Genomic DNA, 20,322 nt, shown 5'->3' with positions numbered 1-20,322 from the left:
CTGTGCGCAGGCAAAGAGACTGCACAGCTCACGACCCTCGTGTTCGTCCCTGTGTGTGCGTGGTAGTGCTGACGTTATTGGAATTTTCCTTCCTGCAGAGTAGAGAAGGGTCCTTTAGACCTGAAAGCTTGGTGCCTGTGAGGGCCTGCAAAGGTCCTTATTGGGTCACTAACTGTAACTCCCAGCTGTTGCTGACAACTGTGCCATAGCTCCTTCCGTGAACCGTCCAGGTCCATTCTAAAGCAGCCTGTGTTCTGATCCTCTCCTCATTTACTGAAGAGCTAATCTTCTTTCAAGTGACAAGTGATAGGACAAGAAGAAATGACCTCAAGTTGCACCAGGAGAGGTTTAGATTGGATATTAGGAAAAATTTCTACACTGAAAGGGTTATCAAACACTGGATACTTAGTTATCAAACCAGTTTGATAACACTGGTTATCAAACACTAGGCTGCTTAGGGAGGTGGTGGAATCTCCATCCCTGGAGGTATTTAAAAGATGGGTAGATGTGGTGCTTAGTGCATGGTTTAGTGACAGTTTTGTCAGTATTAGGTTGATGGTTGGACTCGATGATCTTAAAGGTCCCTTCTAACCTAGACAATTCTATGATTCTATGATTCTAATCCTGAACCTCCCTTCTGTTACTATTAAAAGTCCTCTTGTGATGCCCAGCTTGATTTTATTCTCTATCAGACTGTAATACTCATTTGTGAATCCATTTGGCCTTTAATGAACCAGCTCTTTCACTAACCAGTGTTTATCCCACTAATGTCTTTCTCGAGAAGTCATGTTTTCACTTGTAGACCAAGACAAGCTCTTCTAGTCTTCTCTTCTCAAATAGGCTGCACATGTCCTGGGCTACCCTAGCTGGTCTTCTCTTTACTGTTTGAATTTATTGAGGAAGGGACAGACAGTTTGTATTGAGGTACTTTTTATTTGTTACTCTATTTTTAAAGGAATGTGTCAATTAAAGAAATAAAAAGCATTGAAACTGTAGAATTTGTCTCTCATTCCCTTGGTAGTGTTATCTCTGAGGTCTTTTGTCTCTCCTCGTATGGTATGAAAATGTTTTTGTGCTGCTGTCTTAGAGAAGGAACGCTGCAGCTCCAGCAGGCTTGGCTGGCACCGAGGAACCTCACAGCTAGGGATCCATTCAGACAGTGCTGTCTCTCTTGGCCCATCCGCTGGTCTGCATGCAGACCGACATGTTTCTTGATGCTGAACCTTGTGCAACAACATTCTGTTTTCCTTAATCTTTACATCCAGCGGTAAGCCTTGCTGCTGACTGAGACTGGCAGCTGTATTTATTCGACTCAGCATTGTGTCCGAGTAGCTGGCTACAACAGTAGGGACTCTGCCTGAAGGCAGAGGCATCTGAACACTGGAGGAGTGTTCTTGCAGGATTGATTGACGGGGACGTCGACCTTGAAGTAAGCATGCAGTGCGCCCTTCAAGAGGTCTCACTTGTGAGAGACTAGGCAGAAATGTTTCTTTCTGTATGGAGGAAGGAGGAAGATTTACACTGTCGTCTAAGTCTCTTATTTTAGCAGGGCCTGGTTATTTTAGCAGACCATTGTCTGAGACTAGTGAAATGGCTCAGTTAGGGGTCTCCCAGGCAAAGGGAAGCAGCCCATTCGTTACTGCCTTGCCACTTAGGGAGCTTGGAGTCGATCTTTATGCTTTGGAAAAGAAAATATTCTGCTCCACCCCTATGCGTAAGATATAAATGGGTATAGATGTACTCTCTTCTCCTTTGTTCTATAAGCATAAGTCTTCTGTTTGTGGTCTCATAAGCGATATGATAGTATAAATGGTGGCTTGCGTTAGTGTGTTTTTAAATTCTTTTAGGAACTGTTGCAAGTGGGACTGAGGATGCTCACCGGCACGTGGCTGTTTAGCGCTCTCACCCACTGCTTGAATCCTATTGCCCTGTAACCATTTGTACTGTTGAGGCTTCAGGTACTGGTGCAGAGTCAAAGCCGCGTTTATAGGGACTGTTTAAACATAAACTACATTTGAGTCCTATAGCCAAAGAATGGACTTCAGCAGTTACTGTGCTGAACAATCTGAGTGTTTGATGTTTAACGTATATATGTTTTAAACGGAATAACGTTGTTCAGATAAATCAGCGTGGCCCAGGGTAGGCCTCTGCCAATCACATTTTGGAAGCTAGAGGGCAACAAAACGGCCCAGTTTTGAATTAATGTAAGATGCTAGTTTGGATTTCCATTTCCAGAGACCAGCTGTTGAAACTGTTCTTTAAGGTGTTCATCATCATAAAGTGAAACATTGTTTCTTCATCACACTAGAAAAAAAGCTAAACAGCTTTTCCATTTCAGATACAGGCATTCGATTATCAGAAAATTGTAAATGCTATTTCAAAAGGGATTTCCTTACTTGGATTTTTTGAATCCAGTATTAAAAAAGCAGAACAATTTGGGGACTTTTTATCCAGGACTGCTTTTGGACTATAAGAAAATGACAACATCTTACTTAGTTTCCCTGCTTTTTATATGTCTGTGCAGTTTGAACCCATAAGTGCTGCAAAGCCAGCAGGGCTGTGGAAGGGTGAGCAGGAATCCATTCCTTCTGTTTTACCTGCAGAGTTGCTTAGTCAGTTAGAATAACTTAGATGTTGTATGTATTCTGTATGACAATGTGCAGGTGTCACTGAACAGCTTAAACCATTACAGGTAACGATGCATTAGCAAAAAGCAGCTCAACTTGATTTGCTATGCTTATATACCGTGTTATGCTTTGTTTGCATGAGTAGCATTTAATACAAGTAGTATCTTTTCACTTTTATACAGAATATAAAAATTGTTGAAGACAATAAACATGGAGTTTTCCAATATAGTTTTATACATTCTTTAAAGTAAATCTTTGCATTAAAATAGAATCTGATAATGTTACTGATACACCCTTAAGGAAGAAAGGCAAATCACTCACATAAATGGAGAAGGATGAATCATAGAAACTCTGCCAAACTTAAACTGGTATAGTGAGTAAGGAGGCAATAGCCTGCAATGATAATGGGTCACTTACCAAATAATACAATGTGCAATAAAGACAGTAAGTTAATGAGTTCAGTGGAATTGTCCTGATTAACATGAGCTGAATATGTAGCCAATGTTTTGGTCTCTGCAGTGCTGCACCATTCACATGAGAGCTGCCAACTCATTTTATGGAGACTGTTACTCATACTTCTCAAGGCAAAAGGTCGTTTGAATTGCTGTCATGTGTTGGTGGCAACTTTAAATGATAAGATAAAAAATAAGCAGATAATCACAATAACTTTCCCCTCTGCAAACCCTGAACAAGTGATTAATCCATTACAGAAGTTCTGTCAGTCAGCTGTGTCAGGACTGATTTAGTACACTGAATTTTTTCTTCTGTGTTAAAGGGAGCCTTGCTCTGTGCTTAAGTATTATCAAAGCTTAATTCAGCTAGCTGAATCTGGTAATCTCTTGCCAGTATTACTTGTGGTGGAAGCATGAAATTCTTAGTAAATGTAATACTTACTAGTTCCACGTCTTCACCTAGTTCTCTAGTTAATCTGCCAATGGCTTTCAGGTAATGGTTATCCAGCATAAGGGGATTCATAGGACCTCTTCCTTAATGGAGACAGATTTTATTGTCACACATTTTTATTGCTTAGGAAAATCAGAAGTAATGCACAGTCCCCCTGAAAAACCTCAGATAATTTGCAGTTTGTGTGGCCTTTGCTACTGACAAAAAAAAATGTTTTCTTTAAGAAATTTAGTGGCTAACAATTTGTGGTCTTTCATTGCTATCCCAAGTAAATTAGTTTAACAAAAAATGCTTGCCTGTGAACTCCCAATTATATGTTGTGATCCCCAGAGTCCTTTCAGTGTTCCGTAGCATATTGGTTGTTCTCCGAGAGAGATTATGTTCCAGCCCTTCAAAAGTGGAGTTAGGGGCCACTGTTTTTGGTGGATTCGGATAGTATATTTGACCCTTTTCTTCAGCAATCTTAGGAAGCTAAAAGATAAGAAGAAATAGGTAAGGTATAAGCCATGTGTGTGCTGGATGGAAAAGACTATTTTTAAGGTTTGAAATAACACGTGTCGTGTTGCCCTCCCCTCCCCTCCCCCAATTATATCTTTTGTAAATGGTGATAAAATAGAAATGTGGTGGAAAAATTTCTTCAGTAGAATATTACTACTCAAGTAGAAGATACAACTGGTACATACAATCAGCTGAACTCAATTCAAATAACTTGGAATCAAGTTGTCCGTGGTAGCTACACCTAGGCAGAACATTACCTGCTATATAAGCTTTCTTTTTAGTTACGATTATAGACTGCCTTAAAATGGACTGGTGCTTATTGTTTCCCTTGCCACATGGCTAAGACTGTGTGTCTGCAAAGGATGTATCTTTCTTTGTTCACTGCTATTTTTTCCTACGCTATTCATGACTTTTATCCGTCATCAAACTTCAGGCTACATCCCTTTGGAAAGAGAACTAATGTTTAGCCAAGCTGAAGAAGAGTAGAAACATGATGATTCATGAACAAATTCATTTTTTTATGGACCAGCCCAGCCTCCATCATTACACTGGGGAAGGCAAGGTTGGAGTCAAAGACCATCCACAAAGAGGACATCTATTTTCTGGAAGACATGGAAATAGAGACACCAGCCTGTCAGTGTGTTGGCAGGGCTTGTGGGGAGGTTAAGGAGGACCAAAGATCTACTGCTGCCCAAAGCCATTTCTTTGAAGGGCTGGAGAGCGTAATCTGGGCTTCTGAATGAAGCCCCCCCTTCCCCTCCCCAAAATGGATGGTCAGCAGCTATTATTGCTCCTTCTTGCTCGTCTTATCTCCAGAGCTACTTGGCTAGGTCTTGTGAGAGCTAGTTACTGCTTAAAGGATTCAGTCACAGGACAGCCTGCTAGCTTCTCATCTTGTTTATATTTTGCTGAGGTGGCTGGAAACTGTCTCCAAAGCTTTTCACTCTTTGTATGTGTGACGCCTAATTCATGGCCTGCAAGTGTTTGGAACAGTACAGGAGCTCTCTATGTAGAAATGTCTCCCATGAAAGAGATGCAGAGAAGTTTAATTAAAAAAAAAAAAAGGGCATTTTTTTCTTTTCTGTATGAACTACGTACTTGGAAGTATGTGTGCTGTCCTGGCCAGTGCACAGCCTTCTTCTGGGAGTCAGAGGGAATACTGACAACTTCATGCCTATACGGATTACCTATAGGGGAAATATTTAACATGTTCTAATGGAACATTATTGATCAGAATGACAGATGGATTAGCATTTTAAGCTGTAGATGTACACTCACTATAAAGTCAGCTGTGCTGGTGGAAGAGGTTCTTTCTGTGAGCTGTTGCTTGGGAGACTGACCTCATGGATCTGCAGACAGAACTCATCTTCACTCTTTTGGCACAAAATCAGCAGGGTTAGATCAGATCATTCATTAAACTGGCATAAGTTAACCCAGCTGTCTTTTTGGAAGCACTCAATGTGATTAGATGCACCACCAGACTTGCAAGGCTAGTTGTCTCAGGCAGAGAGGTGGTGACAAGGAGCTGAGGGCTGGATCTTGCACCAGATAAAGCTGCCTCTGCAGCAGGCCACCTGCCCATGGCCAATTGCAGGAGCTCTGGATTCATTCACACACCAGCAGGGGAAGATTCTTACTGCATTTTCTGTGCATGATTTTTACAATCAGCAACAACAAACAGTAAAGCTTGGTGAATTGTGAAGCTGGCTCTGTACTCATAGTGTCACCATCAGAGAATAACTGAGTGCTACTAGATGTCTTATAAAAATGAAACTGCAGTGCACGCTTGGAAGAGCTTGATTTCCAACTCTGGTTCTATCACTGCTTTTTCTCTCCAGCCTCAGTTTCCTTATTTACCTCACAATAATGCTGTAACATTTGCTACGTAATAGCTACTCTGAGTTTTGCAAAGGTGAGATGTATAAAAGACATAAAGCCTTTAAATACAACCTTCCAGTGGTAAAAGTCACCAGAGTGTGGTCTGGGTTATCTGGACTTAATCAGAGATTTCTCTTTCAGTCACTGGAAGCTGGAGTGTCCTGGTCTCTGAGGAAGTCAAACCATATGGAGGGAACAGCAAATGAAGTTCAAGTACTTTCTAAGTGCCAGTGGTAGCTGCTGCCTTAGGTACTAATTCTGAACCTGCTAAGCTTTGCTGGAAATAGGCCTTGGCCTTTGATGGACCTCCTGTGTTTGTAAGCCCACCTCCACAAATGATTAGCGTTTCTTAAATTGACCAATGATCAATGAATACTGACTAAAAATGTCTGCTCCTAGCATTACGTTTTCTTTGGAAAGATTTTTGGTTTGGATGGACAAATACTCCCCTAAAAATGGCTAATGTACCCAATTATATACATAACTGTACAGCACAGTGCCCATGACTGGGAATGGCAGCTAATTAATGCAAATTGACCTCCTACGTAACATTATCAGCTTTTACTTGCTGAAAAGCTTCTTATCCTTGCCAGTGTATGCTTTTTCTGTTTCACACAGTTATTGCCAAACCCTTCCTAGCAAGCACTGCCGTGGTACACAGACATGCTGGCTTTTTACTGTCCCAAATTCCCCGTAACCCTGTGTGGTCAGCAGCTGCCAAGGACTCCTCATCAGTTCATGCAGGTGATCTTTAAAGCCTTCCAAAACAAAGTACCTGTCAAAATCCCAATGTAGTAGAATGCCTCCAGGAAAAAAGCAGAAAAAGAAAAAAAAATTCATGCCCTTTTCCTCCAATATATTATGTAAGCCACTCTCAGGGTAAAATGATGCTGGGATTAAAACCAAACACCTCATGATGGCTTATATGGTGTTCTGTAAATAATGAATCTCTAGGGCTTCATCTCAGTCTTCGTAAGGGATAAGAAGAGTTGCTTTTTCTCCCTGGACCTTGTTCTATCATCTGTGTAAGTCATTTAGCTCTCATTTCAGGGGTCCCTCTGTTGTTCTCAGCAAAGCTATAGCAGGCGTTACTTTGGCCCCCAGATTGCTAGTTCTTGATCTCACCGATGCCTTTTTTTTCCTTTCTCTTCCACTCTATTGGACTGTGAAGAATTATTTGCCTGACAGAAGATATCAGATACACTAAATGATCCATCTGGCTTTTGTGGGGAGTAGCAGCTATGTTAATAGCTCTGTTGGCTTCTGAGGCTACAAGGTGTTCATGTGAGTTGGCTTTATTCATCATTCTTAGTGCTGAGGTATCCTCCATGGAGACTGCAACTATCAGCACATAGAGCTCTAATTTAAGCCAAAACGCTTAGCTTGACCACTGATATATTCAGATTCTGGCTCTGTTAAGCTTCAGTAGAAAAGAGTGTAACTTCAGTAGTGTTTCTAAGTAAGTTTCAAGAATAAATAGTAAACCAGCAGAGTACTGCATTACCTCTGGTCTTTCCCAGAACAACCACATCAAAAGCCTTGGTGGGGATATTGGGATGAAATGGCTGATGACTGCTTGCATCAGTCCCAGTGTCTTGATCCTCAGGTGATCTGAAGTTTGGGAACATGGCGTACCTAGAGATGTGTGTCTGGTAGGGATGACAGATGGGAAATGGCAGGCACAGTGGTCTTGGGTTGGTTTGAGTTGGCAGGGAGAAGGACAGAAAGAAAGAAAATTTCATTATTTCGCATTTGACAGAGTTTTAGCATTAAATATAACACTTTGCAAGAACTGGGAGAGATGTGAGAATCAGAAAGGAGGTATCTTAGTTCTCTAATTCCCTCTTGCTTGCACCCTGCAAAGAATTCATGATGATGATTCCCTTGCACCTTTTGTACATAATCAGTCATACCAATTCGTGTTTACTTTTATGTGGCTTAATGGAAGGAAAATGTGGACTTCTTATTTTGGCACAGCTCCAATTAATAGTAGCTGAGTTTGTGCTGGTGAAATCAAAATTTGCCTCTAAGTGGATGTTTATTTCTGGGAGGAAGGAGGATAAAGCTAAACTGGAGAGTTTTACTGAGAACTGGGATTTCATGGAGTGCCGATGTTCCTGTGGCTGTTCTTTTCGGCTTTCGGTTTTTGATTATAGAATAATTAAAAAACTTATTAAAATCAGGGGAATCCTGAAATCTTCTGAGGAAAATGAAAGCAGCGATTTATTCCAGTACGAGAGACTAGCATCCTGTCTGGATTCTACTAAACTTTACCACAACTGCATACAGCGGTTTACTGAGAGAAAATGCCTTTCCCCAATTGCTTTATAGAGCAAAGTCACAACCTTAAGCAGGAGTCAAATTCATTGCATTCCTGAGGCTGTGCATCATGACGTAACAAGATGTCTTACCAGGCTGGACTGCTCTGAGGCTTCTCTCTCATAAATCTGCTTTATACATACTTTAGATCCCTTAGTTGTGCTTGGTAGATGCTCCAAAACACTTTAATTCACATTAGGTAAAGAGGCCATGAACAACACAGCCGAGAAAACCCAATTAGCCCATCGGCAAGTCGACAAGATGAGCATTTGTTAGGAGTGTGGGTGTGCTGGGCAAACACTGCTAACCTGATAAACCTATCACTACATGCTTCATTTGACAGAGAATTTTTTGCCTATTTGAGTTGCCACCACTTATTACTGAGGAGCCTGCACTGTGCAGTTATGACTTTTTATTTCATTAAGGACAGGTAAGATATAATATAGGAGAAATGTACTTACTTAGCCAAACTGTTTGGTGGTTTATGAAGCCTGTATTAGGGAAGAAAAATAATAAATAAGTTACCTGAAGTCACCCATGTTCATTTGCACCTCCCACATCAGTGCACTCAATATACATTAGGGACAAATCAATATGTAAGCAGCGCAGACAATATACTTATTGATACCACTCATTCCATGAGGAATGTTTTGTGTTGCCAGGTGCCAAAGGCTGAAAAGGCACTGGGAATAAGTGATGTGCAGAATGTCTTTTTAAAAGAAGTGAGGGAAAAATCTATCTTCTTACACTTTTGTGTAATAAGCTCTATATTAATTAACAATGGTATGTGCTATTAGTAAAAATAAATCCTTTTATCAGTAATGCAAAATAGAAAACACATCCCATTCCTACTTGCAGAGAAAATACTTACTCATTCCATGGTGATAAATTATTTATATTTTGCCATGGAGACTTATTTTATGCTTCAAATAAATTTAAAAAAACGTAATCAAAAGAAAACACTAAGTTTAAAGGGCAAAAATTTCATCACTGAGGCGAGCTAGGAGTCTCTTGGCAACTGTATCAAGTCAGCAAAATGTCAAAGATTAAAAAATTAATTAATTTGCTTAACAGTTCTTTGTGGTATGATGAAAAAAAAATAAAAAAAAGATGCCTGAAAGACAGTATTACTGGACTAATCTAAGTGGTTCACCTGGAGCTCCAAAATCTCCTGTATTTCATGAGGAAGCCTTAATTACCAGGTCTTGCTTAAAAGGGTCTTTACCGTATATGGGTAGGGGAGGTTGTCTGCTGATAAGTCTTTTTTTAAGCTTTATTGTTTTTACAGTGATCACACAAAGTTTCTCAATTCTCTACAGGCCATATACCAAAATATTCATATTGCCCAAACCCCTCGTTTTTCTCAGTGAGGAGAGGGATGTCCCAGATTCATTCCCAAACAGGAAATGATAGCGGTAACTTCTCAGGGCTCCTCCTCTTGCTCAGTTTGAGGACATAGCCATGTGGGATGTTAGTGGGTCCCACGTGGATGCCATCCTTTCCGCCTTAGCAGTTCCTCTGGGAACACTCTGCCTCCCACCACTGGGGGTTACTCAGTAGCCTGGTTAATGACACAGCCGTGGCACGGGAGCTGCACCCAGGCTCTCTTCAAGTCACCTGTGATTCAAGAGCTGCAACTTGGCCACTCCATCATTGAATTAGCCTCCATAAAAATAGGTGTTGCACAGTTACAAAGAGGAAGGATGCCCTCTTGCTCAAAGAATAAGTCCTGTGCTTATTTCTTTCTATACTGGCATGGGTGTTTTGGAGATAAATGTCAAGTGCCAAATCAATTTTGCTCACACGTTCTAATACAAGATGCAGAAGTCATGCATTTCATTGTGAAATCTGTGCTGTGATGCCATGGGACTCAGTGCATTCAACATGAGGTGTGATATCTCACAAATTACAGTGCCAGCATAACTCATGCCTCAACTGAGTTGAACAAAAAATGTACTTTTAATGTGTGATGCTACAAAGATAACAGCGATTGATCAAAGTGTTGGATTCTGACAAAGATAACAGCAATTGATCAAAGTGTTGGATTCTGACAACTGTTTGTATATTGTTACATTTATAACGACCTGGAACTCTGATTGAAACTTTGTGTCTGTCTTGAAAATGAAAGCTTTTACAGAAATAGACATATTTACAGAATACCAATCTTTAAAAGTTTGTTCCACAGATAGTTCCTTTTGATTTTTCCATTTCTACAGTTAGAACTGGTGCTGTATGTCTACTGGTGCTGTAGACATGAAGGAAAATACTTCTAAGTGTTTCTTTTCATTTCACATTGTGTAACAATATTACAGTTGTAAGATATAATATTGTACTATTGTAACACAATGTGAATTGAAAAGAAACACTTAAGAAGTATTCTCAGTTTCCATTTCCATTCTAGTCCATTGTGTTACATTGTGGATTGTTACGTTCTTCCTTGCATTCATTGGACATATTCCTGATACAAATATGCAAAAATAAGGACAATCAGTCTGCTTTGTGCTCTGGTATGGCAGAATTACTTAAGTACCTCTGTAGACCACTTTTCATTATAGCATCTAAACTTAAGGATGCAACAAAATAAGGATGAATATGCATTTTCATGTCTCTACTATGATTTAGAAAAGCTTTGTGAGCTCAGGTTGTAACAGCCAGCAAAGCTTTGCATTTTCAAAGATGTTTAGAGTGTTCCTTATATTTTTGAAACTCAAACTGAGTAAGCCTGAAGTCGCCCAGAATGTATAGAAAAGTAGAGCTCTGGCTGGAAAGGAAGAAAGGAATAGCAGGTTTTCCAAATTTGGCGCTGAGATGCTTTCACTGAGTTCTAGCAGTCTTTTGCTGGAGTCTGCCAGTATCACACAAGAAACAGTTGCTAAGTATTATGTTATCTGCCCCTTTATGTTCAGTCCACAGAGGATATGGACTTTATCAGTCTCTTGAAAAGAAGTCAGACTTAAGCTGCATCTTAAGCTTAAGATGCTCCCAGTTTGGAAAGCCCCAGAACAAATCCAGGCAGTGGTTCAGATGGACACCATCCCATTTCCCAAGCAATGAGTGTACTGTGGGCACTCAGCCAACACTTCTTGATAAAATAGCTTCACTTGAGAGAAAGAATCCTCATGGAAACACTGGCTTTGCCAGCAGTAGTTCTGTGGCTTCCCTCCTGATGTAGTGCCGAGCACTGCGTGCAGGGACACACTTGTTTAGTAATGATAATAAAAACCACATTGGAACCTGGGTGACCTTCATGAGGAGCTTCCGCTTCCCGCTATTTTTCTACTCTCTGACACGTGGTTGGAGCCTCTGAAGAGCTGTTTCTTCTCCCAGGTGTGGTGTTGGCCTGAGAGTGATGCAGTGTGGGGAGCCTCATGACCTTCAGCTTCTTTTCTACATCAGGCCAGAGAACTTTTTGCTGCTCTTTCCTGTTAATTTCCCATGTACTCAGTAAATTATTAAGAGAATAAGATGTCTCACTCTTGCCGGTTTTAGCAGGAAGGAAATTATGACTGAAGAATAAAATGTTTCACATGTGTAAATTGACTTTCCCTGCAGCCATTTGTTCTTTCAAAGGGAGGCAATCGCTTATCTGCCTAACCTTAAAATCTGCTTGGTCAAGGAGCTGCACGTCAGGGAACCACCAGGGGTTGGGGAGCTGGTGGACAGCCAGAGGAATGCGAGCACTGTGTGGCATGATAAACGTGAAAACAGATTAAACCCCACATGGAAAAAAAAGCCAGTTTTCATTCATTCTGTGCTGTCACTGAACCCGCCGAAAACCTTATTGGTGTGACTTGTCTTTGGAAGGACAGCTGCAAATGCTGTAGCCTGAGGTAGAGCGTGCATGTGTATAACTAGGGTTCTTGGCAATGGCTGAAGGGTGTTTTTCAAGGCCTTTCAGGATTTTGCAGTCTTGTTTGATGTGAACTTGAGAACTCATTACACATTTAGATGGGTGGAGGTGACTACTTTTCTCCAGTACATTTGACTGGGAGGGCATATGTGTGTGGCCCACTGCTAATGCACTTACAAAACCACATCTGCACAAACTCAGTGATTCATTCTAGTGCAGAACTGCACAAGGATACGTAGTGTGCATACTTAAGGCAAAGGCATAGTTGTCCCATGAAAGTGTACAGAGTTATTGCAAATGCCTGGTAATTCATTTCCCACAAAAGACAGTAATGGCTCAAAGGAGCCCTCACAGGCTATAAGGTAAATAAACTGAGTGTTAATAGCTCCCAGATAGACCCGCAGAGCACCACTCGGAGGGTATTTTTCACGAAAGGTTCCATTTGGCTGTCACCGCTTAATAGTCCCTGAAAGCAGGAAGAGTATTTGCTCTGAAAGACCTTGGACTATAAATGTGGAAGTTTTTGTGTGTGTGTTTCACTTTCTGTTTTGAAGGATATATTATTTCCTTCAATTTAAAAGTCTTTCAAAGACCGAGAAAATACAACCTTATAGGAAAACAAAATGCTCAAACTAGGACAAAGCGTAGACCATAAAATATTTTGAGAGACCTGGAATGTTTCAGGTGAAGATGTGAGTGCAAAATAATGGAGAAATATATCAATGTCCTGTTGATCAAATACTCAGAGTCCAAGGTTGTGTACTTTTCAGTATGTGTGGGGGCAGAGTTTGATCTGCTCCTGTGTCAAACCTCCTTCCTCCTTATACAGCTAGCACAAAGGCATAGTGTCACAGTAGTCCCTGGTTTCTTCCTCTTAAGGAAGCAAATCCCCAGAAAGGTGTTTTGAGCTCTACTTCAGTCTGTGTACATGGATGATCCAGTCTGGTGAACAACTGGCATGAGGAACACTCTTGCTGTGAAATGAATGGGTCCCAGAACATCCTTAACCAAGAAGCATCTGAGGTTGGCCAGACTAGGAAGACCTAACCCATGCAAAGCGCAGTTTTTAATTTTAGTCCACAATTTGCCTGTGTTTCTGCTGTTTCAGGGACACCAATATAAATGTCACATAACAGGACACGTATTTGACTAGCAAGTCACAGTGGGCCAAATTGTTGTCCAGCATCATTCCGCTGCGGTCAATGGAGTTTTCTTGAGGATGGGTTAGGTAATAAAACAGAACCACCCAGCTTGACTGTGTGACATGAGAGTGTCACTTTGCATGGATGTTGGTTTTAAAACAACTTTAAAAGTGCTCCATTATCTTACAAAATTGTGCGGGCCAGTTCTTGTCACTTGGTGCTTAGGAAACTTAGACAAGAAACTTGCAGGGAAACTTGCTACTTCCTTGTAGCTTGTAATCAAATTCTGCAGAAGCAGCACAGCAGCACAGCCAATGCCTCTAATGTACATTGCTGGTCAAAGGCCACATGCTGTCCCAGTAAAAAGGGATTTTGGCTTGTGCATTCTTGTAGGTAACCACACTCACATCTGCTTGTGCTGCGTGCTCTAATGAGATAATAAAGAGAGAAGCCTGCAAAAGGCAGTGGATTGCAAAGAGCAGAGTTGCAGGTTTCCTTGCGTAGCTTTGGTAGCCTGTTTACAATTAGCTGTCCTGCTTTTCTAGAGTGGCTGGGTTTACACAGAAAGGGGAGCAGGTGTTTCACGTGCAGGGAGGCTAAAGGAGAGTGGTGGGGTTGATGGGGTTGAACAGTGCGCCTCACAGCCCTATAAAGATAACTAAGAAACCGTCACAGAATTATTCTCAGGTTTCTAATATGCTCTAGTAATCAATGCTAATATGAGAGGTGTAACTTGTTCATTTTCTGCTTTTGAAGGATTTACATTTACGCTTTAAATTACCTTAATCTAAAATCTCTGTAGTTTGATCAAGTTTAAGCGTTTTGCTGTTGCCATCAAGTGGCAAAATGTTAGATTGCAGAACTCCAGCAGCATCCAAATTCAGAGTCTGATATCTCTTCAACAGCAGCAGTGAGAAAAATAATCCTTGCCAAGCCTCCTCTAAAAATACATCTACATGTATATATATCCACACCAGAAAACCAGACTAAAATACACGATGTCATGGTTACTTCAGTTACTTCAGTTTAATCTGGATTCTAACCAGTAGAAAGGCTAATATTTTTGAGTATTACAAACTGATAAATATGGACAACCTATAAAGCAAATTCAGAGACCCTTGTTGAAGGGGTACAATGCCATATTCTGAATTTTCTTCCCAACTGTGTTTGCTCTCCTTTGTTACTAGCAAATCCCTTTTTACAGAACACAGCGCTTCAGATTTCATATCATATCTGCACTCCATATGTGCATAATATCACCGGAGTGGAGTGAATATTCAGTTTGCTGTTATAGTCACTAAATTCACAATCTGGTCAATGCACAGTTTAAACTTACAGTTCATCATTCATACGTGTATCAATTTTTTTCAGCTGGGTGACATCACGGTACTGCTTGGTGGGAAGGCCTCTGTGCAAAGAGAAAGCATAGATCTAGACAGTTTATGCTCTATTTGCTTATAAAAATCCACATCAGTTGGTATGTTTTTGTCTTGATTTCTCAGATAATATCAAAACTTATTTTGATATCAGCCTTAATCTAAAAATCTCAGCCTTAATATCAAAACTTTTAGATGCTGCTCTTAGTCATATTGTGTAGTTTTAGGTAGTCCTGCGAGGAGCAGGGAGTTGGACTCAATGATCCTTATAGGTCCCTTCCAACTTGAGATACTCTATGATTCTATGATCATTTTACAGAGAGGCTAGTTCATGATAATGCAGAGCAGAGCAAGGACAGGAAGGCCACTTTCCAGTCTTTGAGTCATGTTTTAACCCTTGGACAGCCATGCAGAAGCCTTCCATTCCTGTTATCCAGGGAAGCCTGCAGGGCTGAAGGTTATTCTTGAACTTCTCCAAGTCAGCCCTAAGCAGCAGCATGTTCTGCCTTCAAAGCTTTCCTGTAAGTCAGTAATTGTGATTTGAAGCCTACCTCAGTGTCTCAACAAGAGATTTGGCATCATTGTTTGCCTGTCTATCTATCTATCTATCTATCTATCTATCTATCTGCTACTAAGTCTTTTGTTTTTCTTTTGTTTTGACTTATGCCAGCATGATGAACAAGAAATTTTGGAACTGGTTTCAATGGAAATGGCACCAACCCCAATATATTCTAAAGAAGAAATCTGTTGAGGTAAGAGGCTAGAAGAGGGAGCCCTGACTTAGAAAGCATACACCAGAGCTCTTCCCCTCAGCTGCTGTCTAGACACATCTCTTCTGAAAATACTGAGCACTGACTTTTCATGTTTATGCCTATGGGATTTGTGGATGCTGAGCATCAGTGTAAGTTAGTCCATTAGTGACATTTTTAAGGTCAGGGAGGGTGTTTAGGACAACAGCCACAGTAAATAATTATCAAATGATGAGAAAAAAAAAATATGGTCATTTGGAACTTTAAGTGTTTCAGTGAAACCACTTTGCAGTGGTTTGTGGGTACTGATATATTTCCACATTAATATTTAGGGCAATGTGAAAAGGGTAGAAGCTTAAATTGCCCATTTTTTTGAATGCAGGTATTTGCATGTCTCAGCCTACATTGCTGTCTAACCTGTTAGCTATATGTTGCTGTTGTTAAAAACCCGTCACTTAAACATTTATTTTGACTGTGAGAAGTATTCCTGTAGCCTACCTTGGCCAAGGGTCTACACCACTACTATAATGTTGATGTCTTTTAATAAATGTACATGGAGACTTGTCCTTTTCCCTGTGGTCTTCTGGCAATACAGGTAGTGCAATTGCTCCATGCTCCTTTTCTACTTCCCAGGGAAGCTTGCAGCAGTGAAAGGATTCCCTGAACTCTTTATATCTGGAAAAAAACCAAAACAAACCAACCCAAAATGTCCTTTAACAGTGATGGTTACTTGAAATCTTTTAAACAATGATTTAGCTTTATTTTCTTGGTTCTGAGTAACTCAGTCTTATTCTGGGTAATGCTATTACAGTGAACTGGCACTAGGAGAAGTAAGAACAGTGACTGGCAATTGCTTAATGAAGGTTGAATCAGGTCTATTATGTTTTGGTCAGTGAGAGGAAGAAAGAAGCTGATTGATTAGTGCAGCATGTACATCTCACAGGGTAATCGAGTCCCAGCTGCCAGCACATAGATACCTGCACTGTCCCTTCAGTACTACGTAGGTGGCATATGGACAGCAAATATATGCAATGGCACAGATGGAAGCTTTAGGATCTAATTCCCACTGATTTCAGATTTGCTATTTGTGGCTTTGAAAACCTCCCCTCTCCATCTCTAGAAGAGGTGAGAAATCTTACTGTTTGGTAGCTGTAATTCCCACTGAATGCAAGCTGTGTCAGGTACTTCACATGGATGTGCTAGTAGCTGAGGATATTCAGTACATTTCTATACATCTATGTCATGTGAAATCGAGCAGTTCACTGTGCTATAATGCGTGTTCACCTCATATAGTTTTGGCTTACAGTGTTGTAAAGATGGACACCAAACTCAACTGAAAATGTAAAGCTTCCTTTTCGTTTGGGTCTAAGCAGTTTTCCAGTCAGGAGAACACATGCACAGCCAATGGTCTTATTAAAGAGATAAGTCCTGCAAGGAGCAGGGAGTTGGACTTGATGATCCTTATGGGTCCCTTCCAACTTGAGATATTCTATGATTCTATGATCTCATCAGAGCCAAAGTGATTTAAATTTGACTTAGTTGTCCAGGATTTTCTGAAAACCTTATCAAAGAAGTAATGAACTGTCGTGGTTTGTGATGGGGGTGGTCACCCTCGAGATATTTTACTGGTGTGCTGTCTTCATTTATATGAAACCAGGGAGAGTGATGTTTAGGTGAGTGGGTTGGGAACCAGCAGCGATGTCTTTGTTTGTTGTCAGCCCTTCCATTATCGAGCGGCCCTGATTCTTGCTTTAACTAGGCCTCATCTGTACTACCATCTTTTTCTGGTATGGGGTGTTTATTTACTGATGAGTGAAGCAGATGGACATGGCTGCAGACCAGTAGTAGTGCCCTTGCTGACTGTGGTATAGCCACTGCTGTCACAGCACAGGCTGTGGTGAATCATGCAGATATGACAACTTGCTCCCAATAGCTTGGATTTCTCTGCCCTGTGCTCCAAAGTGTAGTGTTGCTCTAGGTTTCTGGATGTGTGATTCCTAATGGAGCGATGGGTATCAGCTAAAGAAATCCCTGTTTAAGCAGAGATGTTATTAACCTTTGCTAGTGTTGATCATTATTTTGGAGATGGAGGGATAGGGTGTTTTTTGTTAAGCTATACTGGGAAAAAGTGCCATTCTGCAGGTACTAGCAAGATTCAGGCATATGCTGTATTTCAAGTGTAAGGTTCCCCTAATTCTGACTTTATCTTACATTGATTCAAAGTAGAATAACATCCCTGAGCCCACATCTCCTGAAACGTGAAGGGAAATAGGCTTCTTATTATGTGGCTATGAGCATTTCCATGAGCATTACAATCCTGACCTTCATTAAGAGTATAGGCTTTTAAGGAAGAAAAAATAATGGCTATAAAAACTTTTTCTCAGAGTACATTTAAACTCAAACTGTGGCAGAGTCCTAGATATCTAAACAGATCTTAGGGAAATCTATGGGAGAGACCATGATCTACAAGACAGACAGTGTTGCTGTGTTGTGTTTTGTTCTCTCTGTTTTTTTGGCAGTGCAGTGCCCTCCTATCACATAGTCCTTTGTATGTGGTTCAGCACCACTCTGCTGCTGCCTGATGCTGTTTCCTTTATCCATTTTGCAATATGTTTGTATTGTACGATGAATCAAAATAAGAATCTGATGTCCCATAGATTATCAGAAAGCTTTTCTGGTTTTAAGTTTCTGAAGGAACTCAGTCATCCATTTCTTACGTTCTGTCCAAAGCCTTGTTTCCCCTTTCTGAAAGCAGGCAGGCAGACACCAAGTCACCTGCATGGCTGCGGTGTTTGTATTCATTAAGCTGACTCTCACCGGAAACATTAATAAATCATTCCTGTTGACTGCTATTGATAGGTTACTAAATTGCAGAATAACCACTTTATCTTGGACAGAAAAGAGAAGCATTGCACACAATCTGATCATCCATTCAGCCCAAGCAGGACTTTGTTAAGCTTAAAATTTTTCCAAGTCTCCTTATTACAAAGAAACATTTATAGGTGATAATACTGATCCAGTGATATTGAAAACCTCAAGGACACAGAAAAAATGACTCTGTCCAGAGAATATCAAATGAGGGCTGGGGTGAAGAAAGGTTTTTTTAAGAGTGTGTCATGAACAATCCTTGAGTCTCAGCAATATAGTCAATGATTTAATAGAGACTATCACCGTTTCTAACTTGCACTATTGTAGATTTATTCTGAGTCCTGACAGCCAACTTCCAGCTTTCTGTCTCTTTTGTTCTGACAAAAAAAAAATAATTAAAAAAAAAAAAAGATCTAACGTTCTGGAATCAGAACATTAATTCACTAGTGCCTCTTTTGCTTTTAAAAAGTTACAGTTTTCCATTCAAATTTGTTTTGTTGTGGGGAGTGTATGACTACAGTGTCTTAGATCATGAGCTTATAAAGGGCTCCAGTAATTGATTTGATCAGTGCATGAAGTCAACACAACTGATGGGGTATGTTGCCAACAGCTTCCAGAAGGTCTGTGGAAAGAGAGTTTTTAGAAGGACAGGATTAGGACCTGCCTCTGTGTGAGTTCACATGGGGTGTATTCACTCTGGCATTTTAATTTGGATGAGTGCACTTTTGACATGAGTCTCCTCATGGTCTCTATTTTGCAGTGCCTTGGTATTGTAGTACACGTACTGGGTTCCTTCTGGATGAAATTAACTGGAAGATGTGCTCCCAGAACGCATTAAAATTTACATTCACTAAAATTTGGATCAGGCCTATAATTCAGTAAACTTTCAAGTCTGTCAATAGTTAAAACAGTTCAGATGGAAATTCACCCAAATTCCTGTAATGCAAGGAATAAAACAAAAACTTGCTTCGGGGAAGATATATAAGTGGGAGGCATCAAGACACAGTTTGACAAGTATGATAATCCAATAATATCAAAATACTCTGACTGGAATTCAGATGTTGGATATGAGACATTACAAATAATGGAAGAAGTTAGCACTAGTAGTAAATCAGAAGGCTGTCAGTAAGATGGAAACTAAGAATTGGTTTTGCTAACAAAAGAGATAAAATCTCACATAAAAGAACACTGAAAGACTTGAGGCTAACTCTGGATCTGTTATGTATGTAAAAAATAGAAATTTAGAGAAAAAAAAAATTTTCATGAGTACTGAGCAGCACGGAGGTTCAGCTTTCCAGAATTTGAAAAACTGCAGGAATTCTGCTATACCCTGCCCCCTAAGTAACGGTATAATTGGACCTGTAAATTATAGCAAAAAAGCCTTAATTCCTGAAACTTCCTGATTACACACTGATGGTTATGAAGGCAAAATGCAGGCTTCCTGTAATTTTAATTTTAAAGTTTATCTCAGTAATTCTAGGTGAACCTGTAATCTAGGGGAAAAAAATGTTCAAAACGGGAGTAGATCAAAGAATAACATAATAAATGTTAGTGATTGGTTTGCAAAACATGCTAATTTTTTTTCAAATTTGATATACAATATAGATGTTGATTTTATTCTTTATGAAGTTATTTCAAGAGATTATGAGCCATAGAGCCACAGTATTAACAGTCTTCTTCTCAGTTGTAATCGTCATGTTTCCCAGGGTACTGACAGACTATTGCATAAAGTAGAAAACATTTTGTTTCATTAAAACAAAAAGAAAAAAACATGTGTCTTGAGGGAAAAACATAACCATTAGAAAATACTTTACCAAAAGTAAATGGGTATCAAATACTTTTAATGGAATCATTTACCTTTTTGAGTTCTGTTCTTACCTGTCTTGTGAGACAGTTGGCCGAGAAGGAATTTGAAGTGGAGTTAGTACCTCATTGGACTCAAAGGCTCTTGATAGGACACAAGGTCCCTCAATTTGTCTATAGGAGCAGGGCAGGTCATGCAGCAGCATCATGTTTCATATTTGAGCTTCTAGGGGAAGATACAGGGATAAAATACCAAATATCAAAGGTTTTGTTAGTGCATCTGGTTGCTAAGGAGGAAACATAGATGAG

At 40.2% G+C, this 20,322-nt stretch overlaps 1 protein-coding gene across 1 annotated transcript; it reads right to left on the bottom strand.

The window, feature by feature from the left end:
• Nucleotides 1–962: 962 nt before the first annotated feature.
• SPMIP4 (sperm microtubule inner protein 4) lies at nt 963–20,222 on the bottom strand. The gene is made up of 9 exons (XM_074150899.1): nt 20,089–20,222; nt 15,841–16,017; nt 14,554–14,625; nt 8,687–8,716; nt 7,411–7,595; nt 5,120–5,215; nt 3,827–3,919; nt 3,522–3,613; nt 963–1,493 (listed from the first exon to the last, which is right to left on the bottom strand). The coding sequence occupies exons 1-9, from the start codon at nt 20,220–20,222 to the stop codon at nt 963–965; spliced, it is 1,410 nt and encodes a 469-aa protein (XP_074007000.1).
• Between the last annotated feature and the right edge of the window lie 100 nt (nt 20,223–20,322).

This window comes from Numenius arquata, chromosome 7, assembly GCF_964106895.1.
Source record: "Numenius arquata chromosome 7, bNumArq3.hap1.1, whole genome shotgun sequence".
In the NCBI taxonomy this organism is placed as follows: Eukaryota; Metazoa; Chordata; class Aves; order Charadriiformes; family Scolopacidae; genus Numenius; species Numenius arquata.
Note: the sequence above shows the minus strand (reverse complement) of the source record. Positions and strands in the feature narration are given on the sequence as shown.